Source organism: Apis florea, unplaced genomic scaffold, assembly GCF_048593485.1.
Source record: "Apis florea isolate Af1SG1 unplaced genomic scaffold, ASM4859348v1 contig_3158_pilon, whole genome shotgun sequence".
Classification (NCBI taxonomy): Eukaryota; Metazoa; Arthropoda; class Insecta; order Hymenoptera; family Apidae; genus Apis; species Apis florea.
In genome coordinates, this window is record NW_028256713.1 from 5651761 (window position 1) to 5671876 (window position 20116).

Consider the following 20116-nt stretch of genomic DNA (forward strand, 5'->3'; position numbering starts at 1 on the left):
TACCTATTAAAATTTAAAATTATTATTTTAATTTAATTTTATATTGTTATTCCATAGAATAATTCTGAACATGAAATCAATGGCACAATAACTTATGGAATATAAATATAGAAAAAAAAATATTAACTTTCAGTGCACCTATAAAATATCCCGCAATAAATTATTTTTTTGTGCAATTATTTGATAATAGTTTCATAGAAAACATAATAGTTTTGTTTTTAATTAATTCATATCAATGATAAAAGTTTTTCATTTCACTGATAATTCACTAATTACAAAAATAAATATTTCACAAAATATTTTACACATCAACTCATATAAGGTACAAAATTGCGAGTGTCATTTAATAAATGTACTAAATATTAATATATTATCTCTTCTTAATAAAATTTCACTCTAAATCACATTGATTAAGGCATTACGTATCGTGCATTTATATGCTGAACACTTCTTTCTAAGTACAAGATCATTTAAAATATTGTTTGGACATTATGGAGAGGCCACCTACAATGTTATAAATACAATACATAAATATTAAAAGTTATATTTTATTTGGAATATTCCATATCACTGAATGTTCTATTTACCACTAGTAAATGTCCGCTTTGTCTGTTTTTACTAATAGCTGGAGTTGTACCAGTTCTAAATTCAATTACACCTTCTTTACCGCTGACTAGTTTATGTGAGACTCTAAAAAATAATTAAACAATTAAATTAAATAATTATTTCGGATTAATACGTATACCGTTAATATAAATCATTTATATTTATACTTACGATTCTGTATTAACAATTTTAAGAATATTGGGATTGTTAGTAATTTCAATTGCTTTTGTTAATGCTTCTATTATATGTGGCACTTCCAAAATTAAATCACCCTAAACAAAATATCATATATATTTAAATCAATATAACGGTATTTATTTTATTTGTTTTTAAACATTATAATAAACCAAACCTTGTCCTTTTTTAATTCGGGTGGTATCCTAACAATCAATAAATTGTCTGATTCTCCGGTAACAACTAATTCTAAAATGGATTTATAAGGTAAACGATGTTTAAGTTTGAATGTTTTTAAGATGTCTAAAATATATACAGCATTTTCTGTTAAAATTAGTACTCTTTCGCGAGGCTTGTAACCGTGTCGGTCATATTTAATAACAGGAGTTATATACTAAAAAAGCAAAAGAAAAATAAATTCATTTTTATTAAAATTTAAAAAATATAAATTTTAAATATAAAAAGTTTTTTACTTGTATAGTTTCATCTCTGGGAAGAATATTATTAATAAAGCTTTCTTTCAATGCTACGTATTCGGCACCAAGTCGATCTATTTGAAATTTTGGTCCAAAACTTTTTGCATACGATTTCTTTTTGTCTTTGAATAGAAATTCAGCTAAAATTTTTAATTCGAACTGTTTTTTATCTATTTTTGACAAAGCTAATCTGTAATTACGTGCTTTCCATTTTTTGTACATGATACGTAAATGTTCAGAAGCCTAAATTCAATCATAATTTTTTTTTTATAAAGAAATGTTTAAATATAAAAATAAAAAATTATATAACTTACTTCTCGACAAACATATGGACATGGTGGCCAATAATTATTCAAAATACCAACTGGAAGTGTTTTAGAGAGTTTAATTAACCATTGTTTTTTTGCTAATTCGATAAAAGCAACATTAATTTCAGTTGGTGGCCCATTTCGTGTAATGAATCCTTCGATAAATCTGTATGAAATTATTTTAATATGTTATTAATATTTAAAATATTAAACATATATTTAAATAAGGAAATTAATTTATAACCGTCGAATAGTAATAACTGCTTTTCGTCTTTTTTCAGCTTCACGTTTTGCTAACCATCTTCGAATATACTTTTGAAAAACTATTGCTGCTTGTCTCATATGAAGATATCTTCGTCTTAGTAGTATACATTTCCATTTACTTTGAATAATAGCAGCTATCTCATGTTTCTTCATTTGAAAAGCGTCTTCTGTATCGAATAATGTTTTAGGGAATCGAATGAATAATTTTGTGCTATATCAAAATTATATCTAATATTAGATATGTTTCTAATATATAAAAATTATTATATTCATTTATTAAAAATTCTTATTCTTACTTGCCCATCCTATATTCATCTTGTTCGAAACCAAGATGACATACGAGGATTTGTACACCTTCTTTAGCAGGACCATGATAGTTAGGCCATGTTTGTGGACATAGAGATTTATAACGTTGTAAAAACTGTTCATATGGTCTTCTATAGGCAAAACCAGCTCGTCTCACTCTTAGATTTTCCATAAGACCTAAATATTTTACTTGATGCAAGATAATTTTATCGTTGAATTGGTCTAAAACAATATTAGAATTATTCTAAGATATGTAAAATATTTTTCAAATATAATAAAACAGAACTCATTGAAACTTACTGGGCATTTTATAATCATTAGGTTTTATACAACGAATGTATGAAGGTTCTTTCCCCATAAGAATTTCCACTAAATTATTTAAACTATTTTTAAATTGCGTAATAGCGGTATCTGGTCGTTTTTTGCTTGTCAAATCTTTTACATCAAACACGTTCTACAAAATCACAATATTTAATGTTAATAATTAATATAAAAAAAAAACGAAAGAAACAATGCCTATGCTTAATTTAATAAAAATACCTTAATAATTGAATTTGTCGTGTGTGACATTACTTCACGTAAATCTCTATATAATAAGTCATTATTCTTCTCAAGAAATCCACGAACATTATATGTTACTTCACCAGCATAATGCACTAATCTGAATTCCTAAAATATATAATTATGTAAAAATGTTATATTAGGAGATTATATAAAAAATTGAGAAATTTGATTTCGTACATCACGTCCCATAACTTTTTGCGTTTGTAGATCCGCTTTCATATGACTTATATAATGAGGATGATTGTTTAAGTTTACATTTAACTTTTCGAGAAAACTTAAATCTGTTGGTTCTCCAGGACGGAGACATTCTTCGTCCATTAAAGATATTATACCTATAAATATAAGTAAATAAAATATATTATATATACAATTTTCATTAATCTATGAATTCAAATTAATACCTTTATATTTTTCTTCAATTAAATCGCATATGACTTTATTATTAAAATATTGAATATTTTCCCATGTTATTCCTTCTCTTAAATATTCCTCTTGTTCCGATTTCAATGTTAATTGAATGAATAGTTGTTGTAATTTCTCATTACAGTAATTTATACAAAATTGTTCGAAGCTGTTGAACGATACCTTCAATAAATCGTTATTAAAAAAAATATTATTTAATTTTAGAGATTATGTACCTGTTCTTCTGAAAAATTTCGAAACCATAAATATCCAAAATTCCTATAACCATTTTCTTTTTACGATTATTAATAGGTTGCAAAGATTTATTCAATCTAGTCACCAGCCATGTAAACAATCTATCATATACAGCTTTTGCCAATGCATCTCGTGCATAAATCGCGAATTCTCTATTTAGCGGAGAAATAACCACATCACCACGAGCATCTATAGTGCGATTTGTAAAAGCCTCTGCCAATTGTTTGATGTCGCAACCCAATAACTGAATAGAAAAATTGAAAATAATTATTGATCGATTAATTTCTATCATATAAATAAAAAAAAATTCAAATTTATAAATAATATGTATAAATTTACCGAGGCAACAGCCTCGACAGAAGCTGGCTTCAAAATTTGCGCGACACCATCTTCTTCGGTAAAACCAACATTTCCCATATGTAATACTGATGCCACTATTGCAAATAAATCATCCTGTTCTTTTTGACTCATTTCCATAGTCTTCATTGCTTTCATAACTTCATTATATTGAGAAACATCGTCGATATTATTTATAGTGTCTTTCGTCTAAATATAATTTAAAATAGTTTATAATATATGTTTACATTACAATTGATTAATTATAAAGTAAAAGAAATAACTTACTCCATTACTGAGATAATAATATGTATCTAAGTTTTTTTTTAGATACAATTTCCGCAAAGTTTCCTCGTTGGCTCCGGCTATTAATTGATAAAAAATATGGAAATTACGTTCTCCTAAAGATTGATGCACTACTCTCGATTTCTCAAGTAAATAATTCAAAATGTTTCCACCGATTGGATCTCCCTGAAAAGATATTAAACTTTATTGATATACGAAATATTTTTTTAAAAAATTTTTTTAAAATAAATAAATATGGATATTTAAAATAATATTTAAAATAATTCGATATTAATGCTATTTGATAATATTTGATAAACAATGAGATATTGTTTTATTTGTACCTGGAAATTAAATTGGATATCCATGTATTTGCCAAAACGCGATGAGTTATCATTCCGATTAGTTTTTGCATTTCCGAAAGCTTCGAGTACCGGATTACTACCAATCAATTTATCATTTACTTCTTCTACTTGCTTCTTGTGGCCGGTGGCAGCCGCAATAAACTCTAGTACTTTTTTTGAAGCTTCGGTTTTTCCTGAACCGGATTCGCCTACACAATTAATTTTAAGAATGTTAAATTTATCTTTGGTATCATTCATTAGATTGCTGTAGAAGTAGAATCATTTTTAAAGTTTGACAAACTTTATTACATATTTCTATTTATATATTATTATATATTTCTATTTCTATTTATAATTATTTTTTGTAAATTTTTCATTATGTAAAAAGCATATATAATATATTATAAAATTATAATTTTTTTATGAAATTTTTTAATTATAAATTGAATCAAATTTTATATTTTAAAATTATTAAAATCTTTAATACAAAATCCAGATTTTTCTACAGCAATTCAATCTTACAGGTTCAGATTTATCACTATAATTAGCCCCAACCCTCAACTTGCTTTAACTTGCTTCCTACCAGAGATGAGAATACATTGATCCAAATTCTCCTTCAACAAAGATTGATAAGCAGTATCAGCAAGCGCAAAACTGAAAGAAAAAAAAAAACTTGAATTATCAATCATATTTTATAGTTTAATATCTCTTTTATTACATGTGCGGTGCAGCCTCAAAGAAGTTTCTTCCGTGATAGTACTGAATAGTTTCTGGATTATAAATTGGTAATTTCTTGTAGGGATTCACTGATATCAGCACTTGACCAATATATGTCTGGAAGATAGAAAAGAGAAAAGTTTGAATATAGGAACAAAAAATAAAATTGTTCATAAATATAGAATAGATTGCAATTTGTTGATGATATGATATGATATGATACACTGAATTAGTATATTTTCTACATACATAGCTGTAAAATTGATTTTAGAAATAAAATGTTCAAAATAGTTTGAAAAATAATTTATCTATGGAATGTCAGATAAATATTATCTTATATTTTTAAATTTCTATATTTTTTAAACAATGCTTCATTTTATTCCATAGTCTTTATATCAACAATCTTTATCCAAAACGTACGCTGTTGTTGCCTGAACGAACTGATAACAAGTTTGTGGACAATAATCTAACAACTAAACGCTTATCAAGACATTACTTCCTACCTATTTAAATTTAAACAAGATACCTTAAAAAATTCTATAAATTTAATTTTTATTAGTTCTCGATATCGAATCAAATAAAATTTTTAATATATTTCCATAAAAAAATAAATCTTCTCAAAAATCAAATTAATTTAATCGTTTTATTGTTATACTTTTTTTAGATATTTTTGTTATATATATATATATATATATATATTTTTTATTTTTATTCATAGATGTACATTTATGTTTGAAAGTAAGAAAGCAGAATCATACTTCCTTTCTTTAAGAATAATTGTTTGATAAAAAACATCTTTTACTTACGTAGATCAGATTCTCATTGAAACGCTTTCGCAGATTATCGATAAAAGCTACCTCGTTCTCAAAGTCCTCGAGGAGAACGAAGTCTTGGACACCAACACGATCCCGTTCGTGCAGACCACGTTCCATGTTCTTACGTACCTCGTGGCCACTCTTAGGTTTATTTTTCTGGTATTTATCACCTCCAGTATCGGATACGCTTTTCTCGCTGGAATAAATCAGGAACAAATATATATATATATATAAAATGTTTTTAAATATTTTTATGGAATTTTATCTTTGAACTTTTTCCCTCCAAATTTTTATTTTTATTCAAGAAATTCAAACATTTATATATAGACAAATATTCTTTTAACGTAGTGAGAATATTAACCAATTTTTAAATTATTATTTTCTAAAATAAAGTGATAATAAATATTTTTTAAGAAATTGATTATATATATTGTTTTAGAAATCTATTGTTGAATAATGTTTCTATCGTGCAGTTCTTGCCCGATCTCGTGTTATAATCGATCAATGGTAAGGGATCGTGAAATTGGTCGTGGTTAAGATGCATATACGTCGATTTCTCGTGGATGTTACTCGATACTGAACGCGAGAAAGTGCGGACTGCAAATATTGTTCGACTGCCGGAACTGAAATCAACACCCTGAACTTCGACAGTGTTTCACGCGATCGGTGTCGATTTTCCGCGTGTGGTCGCATTGACACGGATATGCGCGATGGAAAAATCGACAAGTAAGAAAGATTGTCTGATTTCTCTTTTTCTGTTTCCCGAAATTTCGGGAACCTCACACTATGCAACACAAAAGTATTAAATGAACTGACAAATTTATATTGAAAAATCGTTATCAAATTATATTACTAATTAATTTTTCCTAAATAATTTTATAGATTCTTTTTTTTAATTTAATCGAAATATGTTTTTAATACTAGATCTCTAGAATTTTTGTATTTACAATTATTAAAAAGATGCAGATATTGATTTTTATTTATAATACAATTATACACACTTATTTTTTAAGGATATTTAATTAAGGATAATCTATTATATTAATATATTCATGTTTTTGATAGGAAGTGAATATGTGTTCCTCCTTTTTTTTCTTAAAAATTTATTATTTTTGAATTCGCATAGCGAGATAATTAGCAGAATTACAGATGATAAAGTCACTGATTAGATATAGAAGTAGTGTTGATAGACGGTAGGAAATCGATAAAAAGTTGTAACGTGGAGAACAACAATTTTGCTACTTCATTTAATAAAACGAAATCAGTTTCACAAATATAAATATGATAAAAATTAAATCAAAAATTACTTCTAAACGGATAAAGACAACGGTACTCTAATTTCAGTCACAAAACATATATTACAAGTGTGCATATAAGTGTACATTAACCTCTACGAGCGAGTAATATACTTAACTCACTCTCTAACGATTCTTATGATCGCACTTTAACTGAGAGACTAAAATATCACCGAAAGTTTCAGGTAGACGACTGTCGATCGGATACGAAGGAATAGAAGAATAGACGGCTTTTATCCCACCCTTTCCATTCGGGGTTAAACCAAACTTAGCTGTATTGTGCAAAGAAGGGTGTGCACCACCCTTCTAGAATCTTGCACAGTCATGTATAAGAATTTGTACATCTAGCTACACGTGGGATGGAATTTTATAAATCTTCTTCATTCAAAATAAAATTTTTTTCGTTCAAATCAAGATCGATATAAATTATTTGAACATAAAAAAAGGGAAAGAAGAGAATGGAAAAGATTATGAATAATTACGAACGATAAGATCTTTCTTTTTTGAAATAATGAACGAATCTAAAAAAAAACTCACCCCATGTTTCACCAATGTCCTTGTACCTGTACAATAGAAAAAAAAGAAAAACGGATAAAAGAATTAACTAATCACGGATTACTCCAGAGCATGGAACCAGTGATGGTGTTCTCGCAACTGCTGCTCGTTGTACTTTCCTGTGAAATCTAGTGTTAGATCTCGCGATAAGATACGCGGCTTACGTGGAAAGTCGATCTCGATTTCGCTCGATAATCGCTTCCATCATCAATTGAAACTGACATTTTCATTCAATTTTCAATCAGTATTTTTGATAAAATAAATTTTTTTTTCAATATAAATCATTTTTCAACGTACAAACATTGATCGATTTCAAAAATAAATTTTAATTCTTATCGATCTTATCATTTCACGAAAATCGTAAAATAAATATTTTATTACTATCACAATATTTATATTCTTTCTCTTATTCTCGTCAATTTCTTTTTCTCTGATAAATGCAAATTGAAAATATGGTACAAGCACGAGATTTGTATTGTACATAAATCGATAAAGATAATGATGGACCGAGATATTGTTAATAACATCAGATTTTTATATTTTGATTAGATTTGACAGATTTTTTGATATGATACAAGAGTATTCTTTTAGAAATATTATTTGGTAAATGGAACATTACGTAAATGTTACTCGATTTTGTGATCCAATTAATCGTCGAACCAATTAAAGCTAAAGAAAAGATTAATTACTTGGAATTCCTTTGTTGAATTCTTTTTTTCAATTCTATTGTGACACGTCTTATATTCTTTGAAATTTATTCTAAAAAAAGATATATGATGTCACATCACATTGTTGATCAGTATGAGAAGAAATAATCGGTGCAACGTGATGGAAAAAATTATAAGATTGAGTATGACATGCTCGAAAACTATACCAATTAATCAGCGGCACGTTACCATAAATGTGAGCTGTAAATCTCGGTCATTGCCGTTTCGGATGCTTCTAAGAATACAGATTCTTTCGTCATGGTAAGAAGATTATTCGGAAAGAGATCTTTAAGAAAGTAATAACACGGGACGACTTGTTTAATTAAATGAAAGGAATAGTATTATATTTATGAAAAATTTTAAAATATTTGATTATTTAATCAAAGCTATTAAATTATAAAAATATGTAAAAATATATAATGTTATTATTATTATGTAAGTAAGAGAATGAATATAGAGAATTTTTATATTACTAAAGATATAAAAAAGATTGGTATTCTTGGAAAAATGATTATCAAAAAAAAAATTTACAAGATTAAAGTGATATACTTATATTGATTATATTGATAAATCATCAAAATTAAATGACATACTCTTTATTAACTAATCCAGATCAAAAACAAGTAACAAGTTTCGTAATTTCGTCCAAAGGAAAAACAAAGAAATAACAGAAATTGTATATAAGATATTCGTATATTATTGGCGAAAATTCTACCATAAGATGCTCCCCCTTATCAGTACGAGATTAACTATTATCGAAGTTCAATTAAAAATGAAGATATCCACAAATGATTCGATCATTATAATTTATATAGGTTTTTTGCGTGTTAGGCGCCGCGAAGCTTTCCAACTCGTATTATTTTTCCACTCCGTTTTTTATTATATTATTAAAATTCGTAAAAAAGTATGAAACGAAACGAAAAGTTCTTCGCCCTTTTCAATCAAATCAAAACAAAATTTCTTCTTTCGAATCGATCACTCAAGACCTTCCGTTCTTCCGAACATTATTTTTTGTTTCGAGCTTTTCCAGCGAAAAATATTCGCGATCAAAAAAAAAAAAAAACTCGCGACCTCGATTTTTCGAAACACGTCACTTGTGTTCTTCAGTTCTTATCGAGTCATGAATTGTTAATTGGACGTTACGTATTATCGACTTTTCAGGTACGTCTTATTCGTAGAATCATACGTATATTTAAGTTTATATTTTCAATAACAATCTCTATTGAACATTTCCTCTTTTTTTTTTTTTTTTATCTAAATACATCAATTATATACGGCGATCTACAATTTATAAAAGAATTTATTCTGCTATGGATAATGTTCCTCAAGAAAAAAATAAAACCGATTCAAAATTTTTTTCTTCATCGAGAACACCATGTGATTTAAGTCGTTCCAAGTAATAAATTGATCAGCATCGAAGATTAACGAGCCTCCAGATGCTAAAAGCAAGCATCACTGATTCCATTATTATTTTGTTTTTAGCAACCGTACAATTTACACACTAACTACACCGTGGTTGACACGTTCACTGGGAAGATCGAGACACGCTTGAGAATAGGTTCACCAACAGCCGCCACTCAAGAACGACTTAACAGTGTCCACCTTCGGTTTATCATCGGCTATACGCAACTTCTCCTACCTTCTCACCGTTCCATCATCCGTTATCGATATCGCCAATAAATTCAAAATACAATACATTTAGGTGAGTAAATATAAATTGATCAAATTGCACGAGATTCAATTTTTTTTTTTTTTTTTTTTTTTGATTTCGAATAACATCATTCTTCCTTTTATTTAGATTTAAAAGATCTCTCTTGTGTCTTTGTAAAAATACCGATTGATGATTTTGAGAAGATCGAATATAATATTTAGAGTTCGTCAATTGCGAAGATTTTTTTAAACGTAAGAAAAATTTGCATGGTAACAATCTTTTTTTTTTTCTTTTATTACTATTTTTAATATCTATTAAATTGCTCAGAATATCGCAAGATGAAAGAAGCAAGAATAAAAAGACGGAAAGAGAAAGAGAGAAATGTATTAAAAAATTTAATCGAACGTCAAAAAAACTGTACTTATAATACGTATAATCTAATCTAATCTATCCGGATTTTTCGCAGACGATGCGTGCAATTGTAACGATGGTACTTGCAACAGCACAAATATATTATCATTTCTTGTTTGTTATCGTTATTATCTACTTGTGTGTTTTTATTAATTTAAAGGAACGTTTAACGAGTTTTCCAAACAACAAAGAGACGACGAATAGACAAAATTATAAAATATCAAGTTGTTCAAATTGATTCGATATTTTCTTTTTTTAAATTTTTACCTTTGCCTCATGATTCTCGAATTTCTAGGGAGAGAACAATAACAACGATATTGGTAAAGACAAAAGGAAGTAATTGATCACGATGAAGGAATAATGGATGTTTAAATGAGATCACGACGAATGTTGTACGAACACTGAAACAAACGCAACTCGAGAAAATATAGATGAAATACACGTAGTAAATGCGTTTCATGACCTCGTTCTTATCTGTACGAGAAGTCAATCGATGACCGGCCGCAAATCACGGTATGCAAATTCTGATTCTTTTCTCCGCGTAAATAAACTTTTATTGAATATTGAATATTGTTTTTCTATAGCAATATGTTTTAGCAAGTACTAAGAGACATATCTAATATATAATACAATTTTTCAACAAAATTTGTTATTGAATTAAAAGTATTAAAAATTTTCAATATTTTTCATTCTTATATTAATAAAATTGAAATATATAGTGAAAAAAATTACAAATCTTGAAGTAATCTTAAATAATATACGTATAAACATATAATTAATTAAGAAATTTACAAGAAATTACAAAATTATTTCAAAGATAGATATATAATAATGAATTAATTCTATGCTATTCACGATTGCCATTACATAGTGTTGTTACTTAAGAAATAAAATACTCGCGTTTTGTCTTAATTTGATGATTATAATCTCTTTCAATTTAAATAATATTTTTCATCTTTTGAAAAACTAAAGAAAAATATTGAAACTGATTTTACATCGTATGTACATTTTGCTTTTTTTAAGACCTATTCAATTTCATACTCGAAATACGATTGTTTTTTACATTTTATACATAAAAAAAAATCGATTAAAATAGGGGATAGAATTTCTCGAATCTAATCAATCCTTTTTGCAGGGTCAACGACTCGGTCAACAACGAGCTCCCTCAACAATAACTCTATAAATCTCGGGACACTTTCTGCGAATCGGAAGTCATAATGCTGTCGTTTCCACTTCTGATGTTTGATGAAACGTTGCATATACAGTTGTTTGCCAGTTTTCTTTCGCTACCTCGGAAATGATCTCATTTACACGGTATAGAAATATCTTGATGAAACTTTTTCACCAATCCTTTTCCTTCCTTTCGTGCAACTTTTTTAAGGATATGAATAGAAATAATATATATGTATAAGGTAAATAAATAAGTTATAAATAATATATTAAATTAAGAAAAAATATTAGCATTCAGTTTTTAATTCTTTTGAAAAAAAAAATCAATCAATTTTAATTTAATTTAAAATATTAAGAATAATATGTATATATATACTTTTTTAGATATCCAACTTCAAAAAAAGAAAAAAAACAGTTTGAAACACAAAAAATTTCAAATTTCACAAATAAAATCATCGAACTGCAGACCCATAAGACTTTCAACGCGAATGAAATGAAAAAGTCGGGTCTGTTCGCAGCCAAGACTACATACGAATGATATAAATATACCGGGACAAGTTGTTAAAGTCACTATTCGACATCTCGACCCGTTGTTTGATTAACGAGATTATTATTTTCAAAGGCTGTGATTTATAATGATATTTTTTCCCACTCTTAACTTAATATTTTAGGAATTGAAAATCAATAGTTGAAAAAAAAAAACATTCACAAATAATATAATCTTCGTGGACAACGAGATAACAATGAACGAATGCTGGATCTACTATAAAATGAATCTGAAATTATGAAGATTGATGATTCCCATAATTCTATCTTATTGGAATATTTTATTATTTTTATTTATCTTTCTTTATTTTTTAATTTTTCGAAAGAAAAATTATCCAAACAATATTCAGCAATACGTGTTTTTCAGAGAAAGTTTTTTTTTCAAAAAAATATACTTATTCCCAATCATTTATTTGATTTTATATATCGTGTATATAAAAAAATGGAGCCATTAAACTTGAATATACATGTAGGTTATCACGATATTTGACCTGGTTCTGATAGTTTTATAAAAGAAATTTTTCCAAAGAAAAATAGCATTGTACATTTTCTTTTTTGTATTCTTAATATATATATATATATATATATATATACACGTTAAGAATATGGAAGAATTATATGCAGAACGTTTAGTCGTTCGATCACGATCGATCATTTCTTCATCCTAAAGGGGAATCGATGTGAGTCATTGTCTCGGTCGTGACCTTTTGCTCGATGACTAATTTCTCGGCTGATCTTACGTTAAATCATCGCAGATATGTGAGACCGACCGGCTCTCGCGAGAACGAACAATCGCGTTGTGAAGGCGGTTTTCATTGTTCTGTCTCGTCATGCATGATACGGTCATATTCAAAATTATAAACAGGTATCAAAGGTGTAAATCATTTCTTCTCTAAAAATATCCAGTTTCTTTTAAAGAATCTTCGATCGACCCTTTAAATTTTTCAATTAAGGAATTTCCATAGAAACGCGAATGTACGAGATTTACTAATGTTTGAATTAACTTTCTACTGGTAGAGATGACTGGATAGAATCGAAATGCGGTTGCTCGATCGCTGCTTCGTTACGCAAACACCGACCAAAAAAAAAAAATAATGCAACACCACCTGCGGGTAGCTAAATGCATGCTGCAACTGTCGGCTCTTTCTCCCTAATGTGTTGCTGTTTACACATTCTGTTTGCATACGAGTTGCGAAACCTCTAAATTTATCAATCGAAAGTAGAAAACATAATTAACTTTTCCAAATTTTTTAATCTCATCATGAAATTATCGATCCATAATATGTATTTAAATTATAAATTATAATATTTAATATCATATTAGATATAGTGATATATAAGGATCAATATTTTTAATTAAAAAAAAGCAATGAATTTGATTTCTTTTATAGTAATCCAATATTAATTCGAGACGTCGAATCAATAATTATTCTTTTCGTCTCGCAAATCCAATAATTATTCTACAAGTAGAGAATTAAAAGCGAAAGCGAGCCTCGCGCTCGAGGCAATTGTTAATTCGAGTTACAAAACTCTCATGAAACCTGTTCCCCTGAACCTAAACAATCTTCTTTCTTGTTTTTCCCTAATTAAAAGTTAAAAGACGTCCATGCCCTTCTTTCATGATCTAGTTTCGACCTCAATGTGCGTTTCGCTCACGCAGAAGGATTAAAAAGTAAAAACAGGTCTCGATGCCGATGGTTGGAGGCAATTTTCCGTTGTCTTCGATACGCGATCCGATCGGTCACAGCTTCTTCACGTGATGCCGCGTAAACAGGCAGTTTACTGTCGCGTTTTTCATCGCGAGAAATGGGGTCGCGTTCGTTCACCGAGGGAACAACGTCATCTCCTCGATGAGTCAAAGGAAAAAGGGCCTTCGAGGTGTTCGTCCGTGTTCACCTTCGCGGCGATTCCACTGTGAAAAGTTGCACACCGCATTAACGAGAGGGTCGGCTAGCGTGTTCTGACGCATCCACCAAAAATATTCGTCCAACAGGAATAAAACAGGATTTCGTTTCATCTTCCTGGTGATTAATATGGAATACGAGTCTCGGCGAGAGACTATCGTGACAAGATTGGATTTATCTGATACATGTTGTTTCTCATCCTTTTTTTTAAATCGTGACTTCATTTTACAATTTTAAATAACGGCATGTTTGGAATTTGAAGATGTACGTAGATTACTTTATTTACAGTGACTGCAAAAGAAAAATAATATGATAGCAGAAATTAATTCAATAAGAATTATTAACGTTGAAAAAACTTACTTGTGATTTTTTTAGAAGTTATTATTTGTAAATGATAGAAGATGTAATCTATTAATAAAAATCAAGATCAGTTTAATATTATTATAAGAATATTTGAAGATCATTAAAGGTTATAGAAAGGATATATAAATGTTACTGTAATTTGAAGATCATTTAAAAGTCACTGAATCTTATTTAAAAGAAAGAACTCAACAAAGTTCATCTTTAGAAGATTATTTGAAAGTTACATACAAAGAAAATAATCTTATAATAATAATGTAATAATCTTTATCACAAAACAACTTATCAAAAATTACATTATCAAAAATTGCAATATCATGATTATCTTGTCAAATTCAAATAATTCTGTATTGATTTGAAAAATTTTTATAATGATACTTCTCATTAGAAATCTTATCATACAATTTTCGCACGATTTCGAAGAATGAATTATTTATGAAAATGGAACACTCCGTAGGAAGTTCATTTGATGATGAGCAAAGAGCATGCAAATTTTTAACCTTGGTTGCTTTATTCTCAAATGGTAGTTAGACGCCGCGGGGTCATGCACAAACTTGTACCTGTTCAAAAAAAGATCGCGCGCGTTGATGGGTATAATAAAGAAATTACCCATTTCCGGAAACCGGTTAGCCTTTTGTCGGCTGCCCGGTTTGACGAAGAAGAAGAAGGACAGCTTTTCACTGGATCGGTTGAAATCATTGGCTCGGCTCTTTTCATTTTCTAGAACCATTGCCAAGCATACATCGCTCGTAAATTTATCTCTTCGGTGATAATTTTACCACTTTTCTACTTTTGCCTTGGTACACAAGCCTCTTGACCTTGCATCCCAATGTTTTCACCGAAAATAAAAATTCCATTATTGCAAATAGAGGCTCGAAAAACTCCAATAGAAAGTCTGTGCTCACATATTCTCAAGTGTTTCTAAATTGAAAATTTACTGGAATACCTTTTACTTTTAGCATAGTCCGTAAATATATACACTTACGGATCGTGTGATTTATCTTGCTTTGAAATTCAAACCTGAAATCTTGCATTACAGGTTTTTCAAGAGATCTTGTTTATCGATGTACCTCATTTCTTTGACATAGAAGCAGTTGTCACTCACGACGTAAAAAGCCAATATTATAATTAGGCCATCGATTTCTTCCCTTCAAACCACCGAAATAGCTCGCAGCACCATTTCAACGCCCTATTTAGATCGTCAACGGATTTATTATATCTTCGCAAATTAATTCTACGATACGCGAAATAGGCCATCAGTCGTGACGGAACAGAGCTTCAACAGGTCGTATAACAGAACTCTTTATATTCAAATGACATTTTGCATTCGCGATGGCGCGTGGCACGTTTTTCGATCGTGACCATACCAACTTCCGGCTCCTTCCATTAGTGTACCCGCAACGCATGGTAAATGCTGTTCATCTTATCTCGCGATAAAAGGAAGGCACGAGTCCCGCATCATGGCCGACGCGCGACACTTCCGGCCGTTGTTCCTTTTCCTTTCTTTCCAGGTACTGTTAGGGGCACTTGAAGAGTTTCACGCGACTGCGTGCATGCGCGCCCAAACGAAATCGTTTAAGACTTTCACACTTGAGGAACAATCGGCAAGGATCAGAAACGGTAAAAGTTGCCGGGTCGTGGTCGGGCGAATTAATTGCATAGGAGAACATCACCAATTAAGGAGTTTAATTAATTTTTAAACTCCCTTGCAGAAATAATCACCATGTGATCGTTCATTCGCTCCAATTTTTTTCAACGATATTATTATAATTCTAATCATCTTCCTGCAACTATCTGTTGCAATTTTTTTTAATTAACAATGAACAAGTTTAGATTAAAATTTAAGTGAACAATGTATGTACATTAAAAGGAAAGATAAAGTAATAGAATAATATAATTTATATTAGTTATCAATGATTAACCAATTGATTTTGAATTTAAATATTAATTCATATTAGTAATTGCATTCGAGACCTAGAGAGTTTTATTCTGAAAATTACGTACCATGAATTTTAAAGATAATCGAAGAACGTCTTACGTATAATTTGCATGGTGCGAATCGAGGAACTCCTTTTACGGGATCTATGTTTGCATCAATTGAAACTTGTTCTCCATTGTCATTACGTCATTGGAGATGCATGAATATGATAGTTGATTATTGGAATGAATAACTGGATTTTACGAAAGGAACAGGGCCGGCCTAAATGAACGAGCGCCCCAGGCGAATCGATGATTTGGCACCTCTTTGAAACGAAGCGCAAATAATCGTCTGTGGAAAGTTAAATTAAAAGCGATATTTATAGTTTGTTTGACATGGCCATTTTATTGTTTGCATTAAATTGTATTTAAAGAAGAGTATTAAAGAAATACCTTTATCTTCAACGAAACGATAAGAATATCGTAATTAACAACTTTGCAACCTTGCAAAGATTATTTGCAGACTTATTTTTGTCACACGAGTTAAAACAATTCTTGAAAGTAACGAGAAATAATTAAGTACATACAATAACGTGATATCATGTTACACAACGTGGCCATGAGTGAAGGACTTTGATATTGCATTGTTTTAATATTGTCGAATGCTAAGAAGTCAACGACTTGAGTTACAAACTGTAAAGACGACCACGCGTTATACGATATACACTGGGTGTCCATTAAGAATATTAACCTCACCTTAATACACCGGATACAAAGAAATGTGTCATCTAATTGATGGAAAGAGCTCATTGCTAACAATTGACTTTAATGAAATGTTCTATGTTCTAAGGATTATTTAAAGTTCTTCATAAAAAAAGAAAAGTTTCTTTCCGGTGCACCGGAGAAACTTATCTTCATTCGATAGAGACTCGAACATGTGAACCTCATTAAACCAGAACTCCCAGCTACTAACCTCTTGCTAGCCAAACTCGCAGCCATTCAACTCTAGACTAACTACTTATACATACACATATACCATCTCTAATGCTCGACAGTGATTCAACCAGGTTTTTCCTTTGATATCCTTACATTAACCATCATCATTCGACTTTAACAATTTTCATAGAAACATGAAGTTATGTAATTCAATAATGCAATTTTCTCAATAATATCATTAAGAACATTTCTGAAACATAATAACAAGAAAAATAGAAAAGAAGATTATATTTCCTTTCCTAATATTTTAACTTAATTTGGTATAATTGATTCAAAATTTGAAAACTCTAATATTTTGATAATTTTTCTAAAGAATAGAATATAAAAAGAGAAACGAACATTAATGTTCTTTCTTTGAATTTTTCAATTTGATTAATTTTATAGCAACTCGAAGAGATTTCAAGTGATCGATTTATGGAGCAATCGAAACCCAGTGTTTTTCCTACGGCGCATCACGTAAGTACGAGAGATCCGAATTCGAAAATAGATCGCCGCTTATTTTCGGTGGATCAGCCTCTCTCGCCTTCCCTCGAATCGTCCTTTTTCCTTCTTTTTATTGTCTTTGGTTGCCCGTCCACCGTTTCGCTTCCGAGCGTCATGGCAGCCGGAGTTCGGTTTATTATTACACATGGTATTCTCACGTCCCCCGGACGTCATACAAGCTCCTTCTCTTTCTGTCTTCCCGCCGCGTTACTCGCGTCCTCGCGGGGCTTATTAAAGTCTCGCGACAGAGAGAGTACTTCGAAAACCCTGAACTTCAGACCTGAAGCTGACTGACTCAAGGTCGGCCTGAATCAGAACCAGCCAACCGGTTTTTCGGAGAAGATTCGGAGAAGAAATGTAAGATTACGCCTCCGCGGACTCCGCTCGTGCAACGCTTTAAATCTGCCTCGCCAGACATGGCTCTATCGACTCTCTTTGTGAATTAAATCGTCACCTCGAAGGAGAAAATTTGTATTTCGATTTTCTGGCATTCACTCGTTTGAATGTGCAAGTTGCGATGCCGCATATAGTCTGCAATTTGAAAAATAAAGATAGAAAAAGAGATAGAAATAAAATTTAATTCTTAGTTAACATTAGATAAGAAATATTGCATCCTTTTCACCATTTATATTATTTCTATCAGAACTCAAGAATTTCACCAATAATCACGGTAATCAAATAAATCAAATTTCGTAATAACTTATTCTCACCTAGAACATAAATTTGTTATATTTATTACTTAGTAAACATGTTGAACTTTTACGATCGATCAAAATTGCTGTATTTTCATAACTACCGGAAATGTACATTCTATTTCTACGATTTAGACTTCAAATCTGAAGTTCTATTCTCATCATTGCTTAAGAAATTGCTTATTTAATAACAATAGTTTAAGGAATGCTTGCATAATTTATGGGCCAAGAGAAAAAAATATTTTATGGACTAGTGTGTCCGGTATTTGCATAAAGTAATTGAAAAGTATTACGCGGGAATTTAGAAAGTGCGTCGGAAACGCAACGTCGCTAACACCATCAATTATCCTTCACATCCTCTAGATATTATCCAGATATTTGACAAAAAATTCAAGTCCAATATCCCTCCAGATATAGTGTAATGATTAAACTTGCAAAATAGAAAAGCATTTTAAACATACATTTAATTATAGTGTAATTAATTTTTCATCCATAAATATTCATGATGAGATATCAAACATCGATTTGGTTAACGTTGGAAAATTCTGGTAGCAATTTCTGTCGCTATTCGTCATTAACATTTAACAGCGAAACTGGTTATACGTTGAAGAGAAAAAGAACAAAATTGATAGATAACGAAAAGTGGTTTGAAAAATATAGAACACTCGCTTACATTAGTTACGTGGCATCCATGATAAAAATCATTTTAAGGAACTTTGTCGTTATATAACTTTACTATCGCCAACGGTTCCCGAGCTTGCGATTCGATATTCGCGAACCGTAAAATATCACCGTTCGCGATTGAAAAACTTCTCTCTTGTCAGTATAACAAGATACAAGTACTATTTCTAAATTGATAAATGTCAAATTTAGAATAGATATTTTAAGTCAATTGTCTGCTAAAAATTCCAGTTTTAATCTATTAAATTAATAGCCTTCATTAAGAATAAAAAATAGATATAATGATAATATAAAAAAAAATAGTAAATTATGCAGGTGTATGACTAATCTGTGAAAAAATTATTAATATATAAAGCGCTGTTAGAAATTTATATAGAAAATATCCAATGACTTTTGAGTCAGCTGAATAGTAATCGGAATGTGCTAAAATCGTGATTGTTCAGCTTTACGATTGACAGTTTCTATGGTCGTTAAGTTATCATAAAGCAAAAGAACGTCAAAGATTGTTAAAATAACAAATTATATTCTGCTAATTCTAATTTAATAGTGCAATTTTTTAAGAAAAAACTTAATCAAAACAAATATCATTTAGGAAAATTTTAAAATCAATATCTGTTTCCTTTTATCTTTTTGTTCATCATATAATTATTGAAATTATTATAATTAAAAAAACATTTAATTTCTTATCAGTAATGTGATGTGAAATGAAGAATTTCCATAATATTTTCTTGAGATGACCAATTTTTCTCAGTTCAATATATGAAACATTTTATAACAACATTAAATATATTGCAAGTAATGAACAAGTTGTTCAAAAAAAATACAACATGAAAACGTGATTATAAATGATAATAAGTTTGGTTGAAGAATTGCGTATGTTGCCCTGTAAAAATAAA

The 20116-nt window shown here is 29.7% G+C and overlaps 1 protein-coding gene and 2 long non-coding RNA genes across 9 annotated transcripts in view; 1 reads left to right on the forward strand and 2 right to left on the reverse strand.

Annotated features, from left to right (window-relative positions):
* Nucleotides 1-20116, reverse strand: part of Myo61F (unconventional myosin 61F) — a 22487-nt gene continuing 2371 nt past the window's right edge. Inside the window, exons 1-20 of one of the 7 annotated variants that reach the window (XM_012493507.3) lie at nucleotides 10739-10869; nucleotides 5844-6048; nucleotides 5039-5154; nucleotides 4904-4974; nucleotides 4321-4529; nucleotides 3980-4162; nucleotides 3695-3901; nucleotides 3337-3599; nucleotides 3100-3269; nucleotides 2876-3030; nucleotides 2675-2803; nucleotides 2435-2588; nucleotides 2125-2356; nucleotides 1809-2039; nucleotides 1571-1730; nucleotides 1254-1499; nucleotides 959-1174; nucleotides 778-878; nucleotides 588-690; nucleotides 1-504 (exon numbers count right to left, since the gene is read on the reverse strand). In XM_012493507.3, the coding sequence (XP_012348961.1) occupies nucleotides 490-504; nucleotides 588-690; nucleotides 778-878; nucleotides 959-1174; nucleotides 1254-1499; nucleotides 1571-1730; nucleotides 1809-2039; nucleotides 2125-2356; nucleotides 2435-2588; nucleotides 2675-2803; nucleotides 2876-3030; nucleotides 3100-3269; nucleotides 3337-3599; nucleotides 3695-3901; nucleotides 3980-4162; nucleotides 4321-4529; nucleotides 4904-4974; nucleotides 5039-5154; nucleotides 5844-6048; nucleotides 10739-10749 (3177 nt within the window). In that variant the 5' untranslated portion in view covers nucleotides 10750-10869 and the 3' untranslated portion in view covers nucleotides 1-489. Of the gene's footprint in view, nucleotides 505-528; nucleotides 691-777; nucleotides 879-958; nucleotides 1175-1253; nucleotides 1500-1570; nucleotides 1731-1808; nucleotides 2040-2124; nucleotides 2357-2434; nucleotides 2589-2674; nucleotides 2804-2875; nucleotides 3031-3099; nucleotides 3270-3336; nucleotides 3600-3694; nucleotides 3902-3979; nucleotides 4163-4320; nucleotides 4530-4842; nucleotides 4975-5038; nucleotides 5155-5843; nucleotides 6049-7684; nucleotides 7711-9900; nucleotides 10000-10738; nucleotides 10871-20116 lie in introns of those variants that run through there. The other 6 variants (XM_086909412.1, XM_003698725.4, XM_012493509.3 and 3 more) reach the window with 6 other exon arrangements.
* On the forward strand, nucleotides 9194-11934 carry LOC147657457 (uncharacterized). Its single transcript, XR_015292395.1, has 4 exons — nucleotides 9194-9570; nucleotides 9892-10111; nucleotides 10767-10984; nucleotides 11607-11934. It is a non-coding gene; the product is annotated as an uncharacterized LOC147657457 (long non-coding RNA).
* LOC147657458 (uncharacterized) lies at nucleotides 14280-16000 on the reverse strand. The gene is made up of 4 exons (XR_015292390.1): nucleotides 15437-16000; nucleotides 15061-15269; nucleotides 14452-14499; nucleotides 14280-14382 (listed from the first exon to the last, which is right to left on the reverse strand). It is a non-coding gene; the product is annotated as an uncharacterized LOC147657458 (long non-coding RNA).